The 17358-nt window shown below is 32.0% G+C and overlaps 1 protein-coding gene across 1 annotated transcript in view; it reads left to right on the top strand.

Annotated features, from left to right (window-relative positions):
* The first annotated feature begins 1010 nt into the window (after positions 1-1010).
* The window catches only part of LOC130893816 (short-chain dehydrogenase/reductase family 16C member 6), a 32231-nt gene continuing 15883 nt past the window's right edge, over positions 1011-17358 (top strand). The window contains exons 1-2 of the mRNA XM_057800212.1: positions 1011-1164; positions 15882-16153. Coding sequence (XP_057656195.1) covers positions 1139-1164; positions 15882-16153 — 298 coding nt within the window. The 5' untranslated portion in view covers positions 1011-1138. The remainder of the gene's footprint in view (positions 1165-15881; positions 16154-17358) is intronic.

Genomic DNA, 17358 nt, shown 5'->3' with positions numbered 1-17358 from the left:
CCCATTTAAAATATGGACATATCGAAATATCGAGTATTGTCGATCACGCTTCCAGCCATAATCTTGAAATAAATAGGTATAGATAATGTAAAATTGTTAAAACATGTATGCATATTATGTTGGATGCATTTGAAAGCCTTGAAGTTGTTAAATATAAGAATTATTTAAATAGGGACTAATCCTTATAATTCACTCTATAGTTTAAAAGTTAATGAATAAACGTAAAATAGTGTGTTCAGTTTCTCGCATATATTTGAAAAATGGTATGTACGTATGTATGGATTTATTGTGTCCCCCTTTCTTGCTGCGATACTGGAGAACACAGTGTTTACAACTGATCCATCAATCCCATTTCTATTAAAAAGTTTGGAATTGCTTTAGTTGCGAGAGATTTTCGACTTCTATTTCATACGCTTCCATTTGTAGTGCTCTGGAGTTCCTTGGTGTTTCACACTTTGAGATAATGTGGATAGAGGTTTCGTCTTCTGTGCAAAAAAATTTGCACGCCGAATTATCTGCTAGAACTAGCGTATTCAGGTGTTTGTTGGCGACAGCGCCAGGATATAACCTGTGTTAGTATTTGTAGATTGTTTTTACTTAGGTTGATACATTCAGTAGATCTATTCGGGTTATAGTTTCCCAGAAGAGTCTTTGACTGTCTCAGCCCTTGTAGGTTATGAAAAATAGTATAGTAGGTATTTACTTCTACACAGCTCATATTCACATTGAGGGAATAACGAAAAAAAAAAAGAAAAAGTGTTTGGTTCTAGCAAGGATCTGAACATTTTTGAGAATAAAAAGTGTCTTAAGATCTCCTATAAAAAGTGTCTTAAGATCTCCTTTATCTAAATTATCTTTTTTATTTCTTCACTAACCAATTCGTTATGATTCCTGTTTTCTGTTTACACTGATAATCCCTATATTACGCTCCTTATTTTATTTGTAGAAATATTGGTGCATTTCTTAAACGTCTGACAACATCGCTTATTGCTTGCATTATTTTAAATAAACTAACAGAAGATTGGCCGGCAGTGTTCTCGCACCGTAAGATACCCATACATTTAAAAAAATTTCTAGGTCGGAATACTTCAAGCATAGTGCAGTGCGTAGGGAAGTGTATATAAAGTCATTAATTAATATGACTTATTTACAAATTATATTAAGGTAAGTGGAGTAAATAGAAATGAAATAGCAATATCCGATTTTATATATCTTGTTTACATTTTGAAGATTTTTGAAAGTTTTTTTGAAGAATACTATATTTTAAATAACATAAAATTACAGGAAATTATTTTTCTACCAAAATTGATGATAAGATTGTTAATATGTTAATTTGAGTAAGCGAAAAAATATTTGAGTGTTTTTATAATAACCAAGCGATTAGGAATGTTTGAAATGCACATACATGGACAGTTAGTGGTATTTGAATATCTCAGAACAATCAATTCATGTTACATATATATTTCAAAAATGTAGTTCAAAATATAGTACAATTGATAAGTATTGGAGAGTTTCACTTAAGTTTTGAGATAGACAAACAAAAACAAATATTTATAATAGGATACAGCTATTATTTTTCAAAATATTCTTTATTAAGATCAATCTACTTTTGCATGTGTCGAATTCCATTCCGATTTAGGTACCTTCAAAATATGTGATTAAAACGCATTAACCGAAATTTGACATTTTGACAATTCAAAAACTTTTTTATTTGATATGATGTGCGAGAGCTCGCATTGTCGTGGTGGCAAATGATTTTTCTTCTCCCTTGAAATGGGAGTTACATATTACCGCCTTGTTTAAAAATTTAAGTTCCTCCTGTTTTGCACTGAGATCAGAATCCAAAGAGCTGAATTTATTCACCTCCTTAATAGTTTATTATGCTCTTATTGAGTCGCATCTCCGATATAACCTTCCCTTCTGAGGTACGCGTACGTGTGGACCCACTCAATTCGAGCTATTCAAAGTACAAAAGAGAGCTGTTCGATAATTACCAGGACTAAAGAGCAGGGCTCACTGCCCGGACTTCTTTAAATGATTAAAAATTCTTCCTTACTTATTCATTTTCGAATCCGTTTGCCTAATTCGTAAGCATGCTTCTCCAATTTCAGAAAGATCGTTGAACGGCTATCCACTTAGGAACGCGGAGCACGACCTTTACCTAACTAATTCATGTTCAGACTTTTTGAGGGCTCAATATTTTACAATGCAAAAAAATGCAGAATTACTTGCCAATTGAAATCAAATCGATATCATCTTTTCCCGTATTATGCAATAATTTGATGGCATATTTACTGGAAAGTGCCTTCTACTTTGTAAACGACTAATAATAATATTTAAGTCCGGACATGCTGCATATTGGTTTAATTTTGCTATGGACTTTTATATTACCTATAATTTCGTTACTTATTGTGGTTTTCTTGAATATTGAAATATTTTATTTGTATATTTTTATGTTTGTTTCTTAATTTTCACAATCTTTTGACTCCAAATTGTAACAATTTTTTGACAATAAAGCATTTCTCTCAATTAGTTTCCCTTACTTTTTGAACACTTCTGGCACATAAATACTGGTGTGCCAAAAGAATTGATCTTTCTACGTTGGTATGAAGAATAGGTGGAGATATGTCCAGTTATTCCGAAAAGTCAGGTGACCATATGCAAAATTATTTGACCAAGATGAATGTTTCAAGTATCTGTAGACAACTCAAAAAGAACTCGTATGACAACACGTTCTGAGTACGTTTACCATTAAAAATGTTAAACTATATGTCAGATCTGATATATTCACATCAGAGTTTCCGTATCTCACAACTTAAGTAGCAACACTCTTATAACATTTTATACATTTTGTAAGGCTTAAATGATTTTAAATCGTATCCGTAATTATTGTTATTTCTTCATCTATCAGAAAAATTTTCGCATAATTTCAGTACTTGCTTCTTAGGGAAATAAAGTGTCGAGAATTTTGATCCAAAGACTTTCAATTTGCTGAAATCTTAACCTCTGTAAAAGAAGTATCTAAGAAAGCTTTTGTCAAAGATTGATGGCACGATGCAGCTAGGGGTTAACTGTCCAAGAATGTTTCAATTGAACGTAATAATAATAAGAATGATTTAAATATCTACAGTGTAAGAAATGAAAAATGGAATTAGTCAGCTAGATTATAGGTGAATAAATTTTTTTATTGTTAGAAGCTGATGGTGGTGAATTAGATATATTCTATCATAATTATAATTGAGCATATTAAATAATACAACAATTTAATTTCACAATACAGAAAGCATAAGCGGTTATATTGCAGTTTTGCAGGTGTCTCTTGATAACGGTGTAGACATAAGCCTTTAAGCTTCGAGAAACACGCTGTGGTTTTTCGAAATTTTCTTTTCTTCCATTGACTTTCTTCATATTTCTTCTGTTTTCTCTTGAGTTTTTTCAGTAACTGTATTCTGTATTTTACTAGGCAGAAAATAAGAATACAGTTGGAAATTTTGCTATGATTGTTCCAAGGATACTTTTGTTATTCGAGTTGCCCTGAATTTCAATAGTTGGTTCGAAATTTGGTCAATTCTCGGAATATCTGGTGTTTGGTGATTTCTAGAAGGGGTTGTCGAGATTGTTCGAATTTTAGGTAATATAAACGATTTTCCGCGGATGATTGTGGAACTTTGTTTACGTATTTTTTTCCATAGGTTCATATTTCGCAGGAATCAAGAATTTTGATTAAAATTGGAGATGTGACTGAAATATATTGCTTGCTTCGACATTTTGAAAATATTTGTTATTTCCTTTTTCATAACTTTACAGTAATTAATTCTTGTACATTGACTTCTATGTGTAGGATCTTGTCCTTTGAGAAACTGTATGGTGCAGTTGTCTTGAGACATCGGATTTTGTCAGCGTTTCAAGAAAAGGGTATTCTTATTCTTCTTTTCTACAATGATTATCATCGTTCTTGTGTGTATCAATCAATAATAGGTTAATATACAAAGTGAGTTTGATGTATGGAACGCATAAATTATCTCGGAAACGGCTACATTATCTACATTGTTGTCACATCTTTCGTTTTTCCGGAAAAATAATGAACTTTGTCATTTCAAATAGATCACCCTATATATTTTGTGTTTTTAGAATTCCTCAAAAAATACTGATTTTTTTCATGTAAAATTTTCTATACCTTAATTATAATTTCGGCTACATTTACAGAATCCCCACCAAAGTTACAATTAATTTGAACATTTAGATGACTACGATTGAATAAACACATTTATTTTGAATATTCTCTAATAATTTATTTGCTTATACAACTCTCGTAAATTATATATTAAACTTCGAATTTGGATTTTTAAAAACAAAAATTACAATTACAATATATGTTTATTAAGCAACGTTAGAACAAAGAATGAATTATTAAAAGAAATACAGTTTTTATTATCTTCTCCTCCCCTCTAAGATGAGAACATAACGGAGTGGTGTTCGATTTTGGACTCCTCTGGGTATTCTTCTATTGAATTTTCATTCTTTTTTTGATTTTTGCAGTATTTTTGCAGAGTTTTCTTGATTTTCTTCTTAAAAATCCATCCCAATATTAATAAAATTAGGGCTACTAAAGATAAGCTACCAGAAATTTTGGGAGAGAGGTTGGATATTGGAATTTTTAGTGGCATAAGTTGATTCGTCATTCTGCTTATTTCGTGTATATTTTCTAAATTGATTTTTTCCATTTTGGGTGTTTCGTATTTTGCAATCATATCGTATTTTTCCGTAAAAGGTTTGGGAAGAAGTAGTGGTTTTCCTCTTTGTATTTTGACATCGTTGAAGAATTTTTTTGGGTTGATTTCTATTTGACATGACTTTGGTATTGGTGTAGGTTTTTTTACTTCTAGGTATTTGTCTGTGACGCATTTGGAAAAAACTTTTTCCGTTTTCACTGGGATAATAATTATCTCGTCTTGTGCGATTTGTTCAGTAAGTGATTCTTCTAATTTTGAATTTATTTTTAGTCGATTGGTTTTCGGGGAGCTACAGGGTGCAATGGTCGCCAGGAGAGTGGTCTTCAATGCAGAAATATACATTTCCTAGTAGTGGACAGATTTCTTCTATAAATTGGTGATTCAAGTTGTTTCGTGCCAGATAGGAATATTTTAGGGAGAATATTTGCTTGTTTTGAATTATGGGAAAGAGGTGATATAATTTAAGGACTTCAGCTTAAATACTCGTGTGATTCGGTGATTGATTTTTGCACGCTGATTCGAAATTTTTCGAGAGAATTTGCAAATTTTTCTTGATTTTTTGATAAGATGCGAATTGTTGTTTTATTACGTATATGAGGTTGTAAATTATCAAGTTTCGTACGTGTAATTTTGACGAGAAATTCTGTTCTCAACAACATGTATTGAGATAAGGCAAGATATGAGATTTCATTAGTTGCATTTCTCACTTCTAAATTATTTTTTATAATGAAAAAATGTTTTCCAATGTTAAACAATTGCTTAATAATAGGTTCTAAATTTAAATAATGCATAAAGGTATGTTTACTATATATGAGACGTGCGTCTCCTAATTGTATCGATAATAAAGGTAATTTTTTGTCTGAGCTAATATTTTCAATTTTCCGACTTTTGTTTTTTTTTCTTGTTTTTGTACGAATATAGGCTACTTTTTCGTTTTTATAGTCAGGGTCTTCGGTGCGCTTTTCGTTTCTAACATTAATAATCTTTTCTTTTATGGTTTTATTAGTCTCTGTTATATTTTCGTAGTCTTGTGGTTTCTTGTTTGTGAGCTTGTACATAGTCTGAAATGTGATCGCTAAGTTCAAAATTATTTATATCATTCAAGTGCCCTTTTACTACCTCGAATGGTATATAATTGGTGACACTATATGAATTGATTTGTTATACCCAAGTGTGGCCCGTTTTATCAATTGATCTGATGTGAGACTTCGATTTTGTTCGCTTAAACATCGTACATGTTCAATAAGTGTGGAATGAAACCTCTCCACGGGGCTATTTGAATTGCTGTTTCAAGCAATTGTGAAGTGAAGTTTAATTTTGTAAAGTTCGCAAAAGTTTTCAAGATCTTTATTTTTAAATTCCGTACCCAAATCTGCTGTTATTTTTATGGCAATCCATGGTGTGTTATAAAATTAAATAAGCATTCTACTATAGATATTCCGTTTACGACTGATAGAGGGTAGGCTTGGCCGTATCGAGAAAATGTATCTATTACGGTTAAGTAAGTGTTTCCTGAAATTTGAAAACAATCAATATGAATATGTTGAAAAGGACGTGAAGTAGTTGATGTTAGGTTGAATTTTACTACTGGTGGGTTTCGATCGTATTTGTTTTTTTTTGACAAATTTCGCAATTATTCACGTATTCTACAATGTCATCTGACATTTTTGGCCAATAAAATCGTTTACCAAGTGCTATTTTCATTTCGTTTATACCGCGGTGGTAAGTTTTCGTTTCATGATAAAATTTGAATTTCTCTACTTGTGCTTCTTTAGTTTGTAAATCTTCTAAAACGGTGTTACTTTGTATAATTTTGAAAGCAGAATTTTTGAAGTACGATTGCATCGTAGTCGTGAAGATTCTAGGTAAATCGCGGTGTTTGAAATAAATAGCGTATCTTTTGTTTGGGGCGGTGTGTTCTTTTACAAAATTTATTATTTGGATGGAAGAAATGTTTGAAGGTATTGTAACATATAATCTAGTATTGCCGAAAATTTTGGCAGTTTTACATTTGATCGATTCTATTTCTCCAGTTGTTATGAATATTTGGTTCTTATATGAGTTTAATACTCTTTCAGTAATTGGAATAGAAAAAATAGGATTCTCTGTTGACGTATGTTGAGTTTCAATGTCAGATTCCGAGTTTGAATCTTGAGGTCTGTCTGATTCTTTTTGTATGTCTCGAACTTCATTTGTTTCTTGATTTACGGTGTTAGTGGATCCTATATTATTCAGTATTTCCTCGAGGTCAGGACTAGAGAGTGGAGGAATTTCATCAGGATTTTGTAAGAAGTTTTCTATTATTTCACCCGCATCTTCTACGTTATTTATTATTGATTCATTATACATAACATTCAATTCTATGCATGGATTTCTATTTAAGGCATCTGCGAGTTCGACGATCCTTTTTTATATTTGATGACGTAATCGTACTCTTCCCATTTCAATCTCCATCTAACTAGCATAAAATTTAGTTTTTTCATAGAAAAGAGCCATTGCAGTGGCTTGTTGTCTGAATATATTGTGAATTTCCGACCGAAAAGGTATGGGCGAAAGTATTTGCAGCTCCATACTATTGCTAGGAGTTCTTTCTGAATCGTTGAATAGTTTGTTTCGGCTAGATTGAGAGTCCTTGATGCATAGCATATAGGGTGGTTATTTTGTGAAAGAACTGCGCCTATTGCGTAGTTGGAACTATCTGTTGTTACTTCAAATTCTTTCTCGAAATCCGGATAAATTAAAACTGGTTCAGACGTTAAAATATTTTTACATGTTTCAATACAATCTATAAATTCTTTTGTGTGTATTACTTTTTCGTTTTTGTTTAGTCATTTAGTCATAGGCTTTGTGATTTTAGCAAAATTTTTATTAATTTACGGTAGTAGCCTAATAATCCTAGAAAAGATCTTATTTCTTTTTGTGTTTTTGGTAATGGAAAGTTCTTAATAGCTGAGATTTTTTTTGGGTTGGGTTTTATCCCGTCTGTTGTAACTATATGACCTAGAAATTCTACCTCTTTTCGTAAGAATTCAGATTTGTCTAATTGAATTTTAAGTTTCGCTTCACGTAGTGTAGAAAAAACAAGTTTTAAATTTTGAAGATGTTCTTGAAGTCCGGTATTGAATATTATTATGTCGTCCTTATAGACCATACACACTTTATTTTGGAGATCTTTTAAAATTTTGTCCATAACACGTTGAAATGTGGATGGCGAGTTTCCTAACCCAAACCGCATTCTAAGAAACTCATAATGGCCGTTATCGACAGTAGAAATTCCAAGTATGGAATTTTGGTCCATTTGGATTTGATGAAAACCAGCCCAAAGGTCAATAGTTGAAAAATAGTTTGATCTTCCCAGCTTATCGAGAATCGAATTAATATTTGTTATCGGATATCGATCTGGGATCGTTTTTTTATTGAGTTTTTGATAATCGATGATTAGACGATATTTTTGTTTCCCTTTTGTTTCTTTTTTATTGACTATCCAAATAGGGGATGACCATGGTGAAGTTGAGGGCCGTATTATGCCTTTATCCAGCATTTCATCTATCTGGTTATTTATTTCCTGTTTATGAATATAGGGATATCTGTACGATTTACAATGTATAGGAATTTCGTCGGTCGTTCTAATTTCGTGTTTTGTTCTTGTCGTGAAAGATAATTTATTACCTGGTTTGAAGAAGATGTCTGAAAATTTTCGAATAAGCTTTAAGATTTCAGTTTTTTCTTCCGCGTTCATATGGTTTGTTCTAATTAATTGTGATATATCGATATTTTTTTTTGATTTGTATCCTATATTTGAAATTCCGTTAATTATTTCATCAATATCGCTCATGAAAATAATTTAAAATTAATGTTCATAATAAGCAATTTATTCGCAATGAACAAAATTTAACTATCTTTACCAAAATCCTTATACAGAGGGGTTTGGAAAGGTAAAAAGGAAAAGGCACTTACAGATTGTTTGTCGATTCAAGCGCTCTGCTTTCCCGGTCCTTTTTCTTGATTCCCTTTTGCCACAACTTCGAAAGTTTATAAGTTCGTAATATGCACTTAAGGTGTAGAAACTCCAAGGTCCCGAATTTGTAAGTTTCAAATTTCGTCGGCGAAGTTGTTTTTTGGTAATCCCAGTATGGCGATGCTATCGTGCAGGATATTAGCCACGACGCCGATTGCTGACATAATAACTGGGACTATTTTCACATTTTCGCTGTGCCACATCTGTTTAATCTCAATTGTGAGATCTGCGTATTTGGCTGGTATTTCTCCTGGTGTTTGTTGAGAATGTTATTAGTGTTCGGTATAGCTACATCAACAAAAAGGACTGAATTGACTCTTCTATCAACCACCACGATACTAGGTCTGTTATTCGTCACCTGTCTATAGGTGATAATGGACCTATCGTAGTAGAGTCTAAAATTGTCATTTTCGAGCACCTTCTGCGGCTGGTAGTTGTAATACGGTGTATACGTATTGAGAACACCGAACTTGTTCGCCAGTTTCTGGTGGATGATGTTGCACACTTTGTTATGCCGGTGTAGATAGTCGGTTTTAGCTAACACACTACAAGCAGATGTTATATGTTGAATGGTATCTGATGTTTGTTGGCACTTTCTGCATTTGTCAGATTGAGTGTTCGGATCCTTAATAATATTTTTCTTGTAGTTATTTGTGTTAATAACTTGATCCTAGATAGCCATCATGAAGCCTTCGGTCTCTGGAAAGAGATTACCTCTGTTTGAAGCTTCTTTGTCACCATGCGGCTGGTTAAGGTCGTAATGATGTCTACTGTGTAATGCCTTTTCTGAATTTCTATGAAAGAATTCACATAGTTTCATTACTTGATTCTTACGCTGGTACCCCAAAGAACGGATGCTGTTGCTGTCTACTCTTCTAATCGGAAAACATGTTCGAATCCGCACTTAAGCCGCTTAAACAGTAAAATACTATTCGCGCGGACCCTACTGACTGGACACTTTCATATTTCTTATTAGAAAGAACATTTTTATAAACAATTCGATTATATTTATGAAGTAAAACTACAACGGTTGAAGTGAAGCAAAATAATGAATTAAAACAATAGAGAATTTTATAATACGGTTATAATAAGCATATTTTGATTATGTTGCAGATTTGCATGTGTCACTGTGTAGACATAATTACGGAATAGTTGACGTATTAGCTCTTAAAAGTGAAATTCAACACAGAACTTTGTTTTTCAGAGCGTGAGGCTATAATCGTCTCAATTATAAAACATAGAAAATTTATAATTAATCTTCTAATACTTGCAGTGCAATTGGTAACTGCTTTTTTATATTAAACATGTATTTTAATTAATCATATTCTACACTTTTGGAACTAACAAGGTACATGAATTGATAAATAGGATGTCCTATAAGTAATGTCGGTTTTCATATGTAAAAATTTCTATGCCATAATTTGATAAAACTAGTTTCTAATAGAGTACTTGAATTGTTCTCAAGTATTTATTTTTTGTTCATTTCATAAGTTCTTGATATGAAATAATGTCAGAAAGTAAAATATTTAATTAAAAGTGAAAAAATAATAGGTTTAATAAAAACATTGAGCAGTTGTCTGCTTGATGATCACGAGGTTATCGTTGCCGGCAACGTAGCGTGTGCTGTTATAATATTTATTAGTTACGTATGAATAAACCTTTTATATGTTAATTTCTTACATTTTTACATAACACGTTAGAAATTAAAAGCATAATAAACTTCATTTCTTTGAAATATCAAAAGTTAAATTTGAATCTTACATTAAAATGATCCTAGCAACAAAAATACTTATATCTCTCCAGATAGTGGAAACGACTAATATTTTAAACCAATTTTATTGTATGTTCGAATTTCTTCATCGGTATCATGAAAAAATTATTAGGTCTACATTCTGGCACAAAAAACGATTCATATACCATTTTTCAGATCAATCAAAGTTTAATAATAACGCTTATTTCAGAATAATTGAGAAAATAACTGTATACCGAAATGTTTAAACTACCTACAAAATTTTTGAAATTTAAATATTTTTTCTTTATAAATATTGATTGAAGGATTAAAAAGAAATGTCATAAAAGTTGTATACAAACTCTCCAAAACTATTTTTTTCTCAAGCCATGCAAGTACCCTATTCTATGAAGAATATAATTTGTTAATTGACGACGAAATACGTTTTTTATAATAAATAGTTTAAAGTAAGATAATAATGAATTTCGTGTATTGCTAATAATACATCATTATGCATATATTATTTTATATTTTTAATTCACTTGTTATATAAACCACGCACAAAAATTATCACTGGTACTTTAGGACATTTTTAATACCAAATTTTTTTGAAAGCAGAAATCATTTTTGTCTTGGGATTGCAATGAGATCGAGAACTTTTTAAGCAAATTATATTATTGTATATTGAAAATTTAAATTTATTTTGTCAATAATGGATGTGCTTCAAAGTTTAACAAGACATGTGACGAATGGAGAAGCCGCTAGAATCATCGCGCTCATACAAGATGGCCGCAGTCAAAGATACGTCGCCGGGGTAATTGGAGTTCAACAAAGCACCATATCCAGAGTTGCTATTCGCTACTCAGAAACAGGGCAGCTAACCGGAAGACCCGGACAAGGCCGTGGAAGGGTCACTTCGGTAGTAGATGATCGTTATTTGAGGTTAACGGCGTTATGAATTAGGCATACCACCGCTCGAAGGCTGCAAACAGATCTGTTGGCTGCTCGTAATGTCCAAATAAGCCTAAAAACAATTCGAAATACGCTAAGAGAAGCAGGTATACGAGCAAGAGTGCCAGCTAGAGGTCCACGTCTTACCAGAGAACATCGAGTAGTAAGATTGGAATTTGCTCGAGAACACGCGAATTGGAATATTCAAGATTGTACCAATATTTTATTCACGGATGAATCAGAATTTTGTCTTTATTCATCAGATAGGCGTATATCAGTATATAGGCGACGTGGTAAACGGCACGATCAGGTTAATTTTTTTCAAACTGAAAGCTTTGGTGGTGGCTCTATCATGGGTTGAGGAGGCATTTCTTTCGATGGTCGCACGGAGTTAGTACCGTAAATGATGGAAGACTAAATGCTGACAGGTACATAACCAATATCCTAGAACCCCATGTAGTGCCCTATATGCCTCATATCGGTGCCTCTGTGCTAATGCACTATAATTTCACTCGTCCACACGCTGCTAGAGTAGTTCGGCAGTACTAAGAAGAGGTTGAGATACCCACCCGGAATTGGCCTGCACGTAGCTCGAACCTTAACCCAATAGAGCATATGTGGGACCATCTAGGATGGCAAGTTCTGCAACATCCGGTACCAATAAGAACAGTAGATGATCTTCAAAATGTTATTCTTAACTTTTGGAAAACATGCTGCAAGGATACGTCCAGAACCTGTTTAAAAGCCTTCCAAGACGAATGGAAGCTGTAATTAGAGCGATGGGCGGCAACACACGCTATTAGAAATTCATTGGCTGGTTTTAGTTTAAGCGCCGTTAATTTTTTTGTATATATGTTTTGTACAATTTTTTTTGATATTTTCTGTGTTTTGGTAAATGAAACTTTTTGTCCTCCCTAGATTAAACTGATATAAAATAAATGTTGCCGAAGGCGTATCTATCGGGGTTTTAATTCGTAATAATAATAAAATTCGAAAAACAGGCAACACATTTAAAATATTTAAAAAATAATGTGATAATTTTTGTGGGGTGTATAGTTACAACTCGATAAAAAATATATTTTCTGTCCAAAAAGACCGAATAATTTTAAAATAATCAAAGTCTCGATTAAATCTGGCTTGCTTGAACGCCACGTTAAATATATATAGTCTTTTATTATTTAAAAGACATTATAATATAGATGATAATACAACAGCCAATTTAAAATTATTTATAGGTTATGCTTTAGTAACTAAATCTGACAATACATAAGAAAACTATGAAATATAATATATAATGCATAATAATAATTACCTTGCTTTCACTCCTTTGACCGAAGCCAAAGTAAAATATTGATTAGATGCAAAATATGCAGAAAGTATCTATTTTCGGTAGATTGTATGATTGTGCTTTCACAAAACCACTTTCAGTCATCTTCGTAAAATTATGAATGTCACAATAATAATCAGATAAACAGAATATACTCGTATCTTCCATAGACAACCAAGACTCTGTTTTGAAAACGATAAATACAGGACTTGGCATTTGAAGTCACGACCAAAGATAATGCATTTATCAAATTTTAATTTCACTCACTTATTTTGCACTTTTTAATGATCTTTTTATACAATTAAAGATAAATATGGTGAAATAATGATGTTATGATAATATTGGAACTATAATATTTCTCAGAAAAAATAATTGATAACACATGTATATTCCCTATTAAAGGGGAAGACACAGCTATTGAGAAAACCGCATAGTGTTGGTTTAATAGTTTTATTAGTGAAGATTTGACCTTCTAAAATTACCATATATCTCTATCTAAAATAATAAAATAGCCACACGAATTTACCGAGATTCAAGCGAAATATCGAGTGGAGGTGTGTAGATAGTTCCTTGCTCTAAAGAAAGATAATCGTTGTATTAGACCCATTTTTACTTGCAATGAAAAATTGGTTCATCCAAATAACTCGAACATGGAAAATCGCCACTAAGAACGTGTTGTTGTGAGTCTGGTGGAATTATGAAGGTTAAGTGTGCTCAGAAATCCACCAAAATCCGAAATTTGGAAAGGTTGTACTAAGTGAAAGAGACTTTGCTGAAAAACAAAAAAGAATATGCCAGGCCGGAAACTTTTCAGACATCCCTCGTATTTTCAAACAAGTGCATTGAGTCGCCGAATCGATGAAATGGCCAACGCAATCACCTGATCTATAGCTTATTATGGAAAAAAATGTGGAGAGTATTATTGTTTTAATGGAACATAACATTACGGTTTGCAAAAACAGGTGAGGAGAAAAATACATGCAAGAAGTTTCCCTAGAAACTACAATAAATGAAATATTACATATAGAACAAGCAATCTAAAATTAAAAAACTGGAAAGAAGCTATCAAGGACGAGAAAAAAAAATCAATTAAAAGGCTTACTAATGAATTTACAAAGTTTATAAATGAATCAATACACATGTTAGAGAAAATGAGAAGGATGACAATATCATTCCATTAGAAAGAAAACAACTCATTAGTGCACCTAATTTATCAGTTCCAGTTTGTATTACTTCTAACGAGTCTATATATAAAATATCAATTTTTTTGATTTACAATGCTGCAATTACTAATAAAACACCTGTTTAGAAACTAAATATATATAATGACAGGGATGCATTCGATGTAATTGATGGACTGACAGCGTATTATCAATATTTGGCTTGAGTTTTGTAAGAAATAACCGCAAATCTCCCCGTTCTGTGATATTCAATCTGCCCCTTTTGTGCTAAGCTCGAGTAGCTCCTCTTGTAATATCACATTTTCCACTTCGGTTTCATCAAATAATGGTGGTATTTCCATTGACAGAATTGGGATTTTAAAATCATCATCAAATCAAACGTTCAGCGTATGTCTAAATATCTTCATCAAAGCATTCTTCCTGCAACAAAAAGGTGAAAAATTGTGCCGACCAACATTTTTATCCATAAATTTCAATTTAACAAGAAAAACTTAAATTACACTATTTGTTTTATTAAATTGAGGCTGCTCACATCTGTCAAATACGTGATGTCTGCTTCAAACTTGATCAGATGTTTTCCTAAATCAAGATCTTCACTTTCCAGAAAAATTGAAACTGAGTCAAAAAGTAAATAAAATCTTCATAAACATGCACCATTTGACGACTAGCGTACTTCAGTATGTATTACTTCTTATTTGGTGGACTACATCAATCACAAATTGAAGCGATTGGTGCAATATATCACTCAAATTATTTTTAAATGTTGGTGGTGCATAACACAATAAATTTCAGTTACCTCTGGTATAATTCTGTTAAGATGGTTTATGAAGCCACGATATCGCCCGACGACGGAAGGAGCTTTATCTGTTGCCACAGAAATAACGTTTGTGAAAGGAATAGATTTTCCTTAAAAAAATCACTGAGGATATTAAATATTGATAGTATCTTTTCATGAATTTCTTCGCACAAAACAAAATTAAATAATTATCTCCATATGAGTCGCGAAATAAAATCGAAGAACTTGGAGGTATTGAGCTTTTACCACATCCAGCATTTACTCCGGACCTTGCACCTCCAGATTACTAACATGTCATTGGCACCATTCTATTCGAGAAATTCAAAAAAACTTTAAAATGTATTCGAAATCGTCCTCTACCTATCTACATACAAGTGTAAAGTGAATTTGTGGTGAAATTATTATCTTTTTAACTTTGTTTTTTTATTATAGTGCTCACAAAAAGTTCCAGTTGTCTTAATTAACCTTTTGTTTCTAGAAAATTTTGTATATTAGTTTCCGTGAAAATTCGTATTTTCTATTTTATTGAGGAACAGAACGAATAAAAAATTGAATCGAATTTCTCGAATGGAGTGGGAGATCGATAACAAATTAATTTTTTTGGAAAACTCGAATATTAGAATAAGTGAACAAAGAAATATTCAAAATATTTGAAGAAAAACGTAACAACCCGAATGGCATGTTATACTATTTATTTAGATCTATGAGGAAAGGAGATGTTGAAAACGCAGCGCGACAATTCCATCTAAGCGGCACCTTTCAAAGAATTTAGAATATCTTAAAGTTACTTTTTAGCTTATCTTGTATACGGATGTTCGTTTATGATTAGTTAGGAACCTAGAAAATATTCGCCATCTTACTACAAAAAGAATACATGGTAGCGATTTCAATATATATAGTCACATCTTTTCAAATACCCTGTATAATTTGGTAAAATTGAATATCGCGCGTACAAGTATTGTAGAAATCTGATTGAGAAGAAATATTTTTAAAACGTATTTTTGTTTTATTACGCAGTTATCAGCTATATTTTCAGAATAGCATGACATTGCTTACAATTTGCTGGTTTTTTTTGGAAAATTCACATATTAATATTCACAGAAATACTTTTGATGGCAATATACAGCTAATTTATTTTGTTTACAGTGTTATTGAGTACTGGTGGTCCGGTTTGAAAAACATCACCTTCAATGTTACAACTAGGGTAGTGGAAATACTTGTAATCGTCTTATTAGCAGTTTATTACTTCGCAGAAAGCTTTATCTTGACATTTACTCCGTCGTTTCTACGATCATCGAAGGATATATCTGGAAAGGTGATTCTGGTCACTGGTGGAGCTGGAGGAGTAGGAAGGGAATTGGTTATAAGGTTAGCTAGAAATAAAGCTCAAGTCATAGTTTGGGATAATAATGAGAAAGGTAATGCAATTTTCGTACGAAGTTATTAAATTTATTGAAATTAGAGATCTTGGAGGCCAACAATTGGGTCCACCCCGACCAATCCACTTTTCTCTAAAATGTCTGTAATTTCTTGCCGCTGCAGCAAAATGAATAGATGACCCATCGTGTTGAAATTACATGTGTTGTCTAATATTTAACGGCACAATCTCCAACAATTTAATTTGTGCTATTATTATTTTTATTTTCTTTACCAATTTTGTTACTATTGTGATATTTTTGTAATGTAATGTAATTTTTGTAAAAGTGACAACTAACCCTTCCAACATCCAACTGGTTAAATTTTTCCAAAGTTTGTTTATGTCAAAATATTACTTTAATAAGGAGCATATTGGGCATCAAATTTGAAAAAAAAAATTTAAAGGCATTCTTGATTTATGGCGAACTTTTATTTTGATTTAAAATTTTGAACACCCCATATCTCAGCAACTAGGCCTCGTAAATGTTTGTATTCCTATATCAAAATGCAAAATTAATCATTTATTGAGATCTCTCTGTAGTAGAGCGTTGTCGGTCGAATATATAAACACCCTGTATAATCATTTTATAATGTAAATAATGATAAATTCGATATTCCAAGCATTTAAAATGTGAATGATGAATTAGAGTGCGGGTAAAATATGTAATACAAATATATTTCAATTATCTACAAATTGAATTCATTACTCTTATTAATTGATTAAAAATACAAATAATCTATAAACACCATAAAAAATTCTTGATTGAATTGAATATTTATATAGCCTACCGATTGCTCGTGACAATACCTATAGCAAATTGAGAAGTGAAATGTCGTTCTCAGTTTTAAAGAGAATGAAAAATGTACATTAGATGAGCGATGGTCGTCATTAACAAGGCTAGGCATTGAAAATGAGTTGTTACAGAATATGAATGTATGGGGAGATGAACTTTTTCAACAACAAAATCGAGAAAGAAGTTTAATAATTAAAAATTTTATATATTTTATAAAATGAGATTTGAATTTATTTTTACTTATAATTAATAATTGATGTATAACTAATATATTACATTCAAAAGAGTTCGTGCTGATTTTGATTTCCTTGAGTGGACCCGGGTTGATTTTAGCCTCAGGTCCCACTACTTCTTAATCCAGCACCGTCTCGTGACCGCGCTTTGATACAGTTGCAGCGAAAGGCACATGATCT

The sequence above is a fragment of the Diorhabda carinulata genome, chromosome 5, assembly GCF_026250575.1.
Source record: "Diorhabda carinulata isolate Delta chromosome 5, icDioCari1.1, whole genome shotgun sequence".
Classification (NCBI taxonomy): Eukaryota; Metazoa; Arthropoda; class Insecta; order Coleoptera; family Chrysomelidae; genus Diorhabda; species Diorhabda carinulata.
Note: the sequence above shows the minus strand (reverse complement) of the source record. Positions and strands in the feature narration are given on the sequence as shown.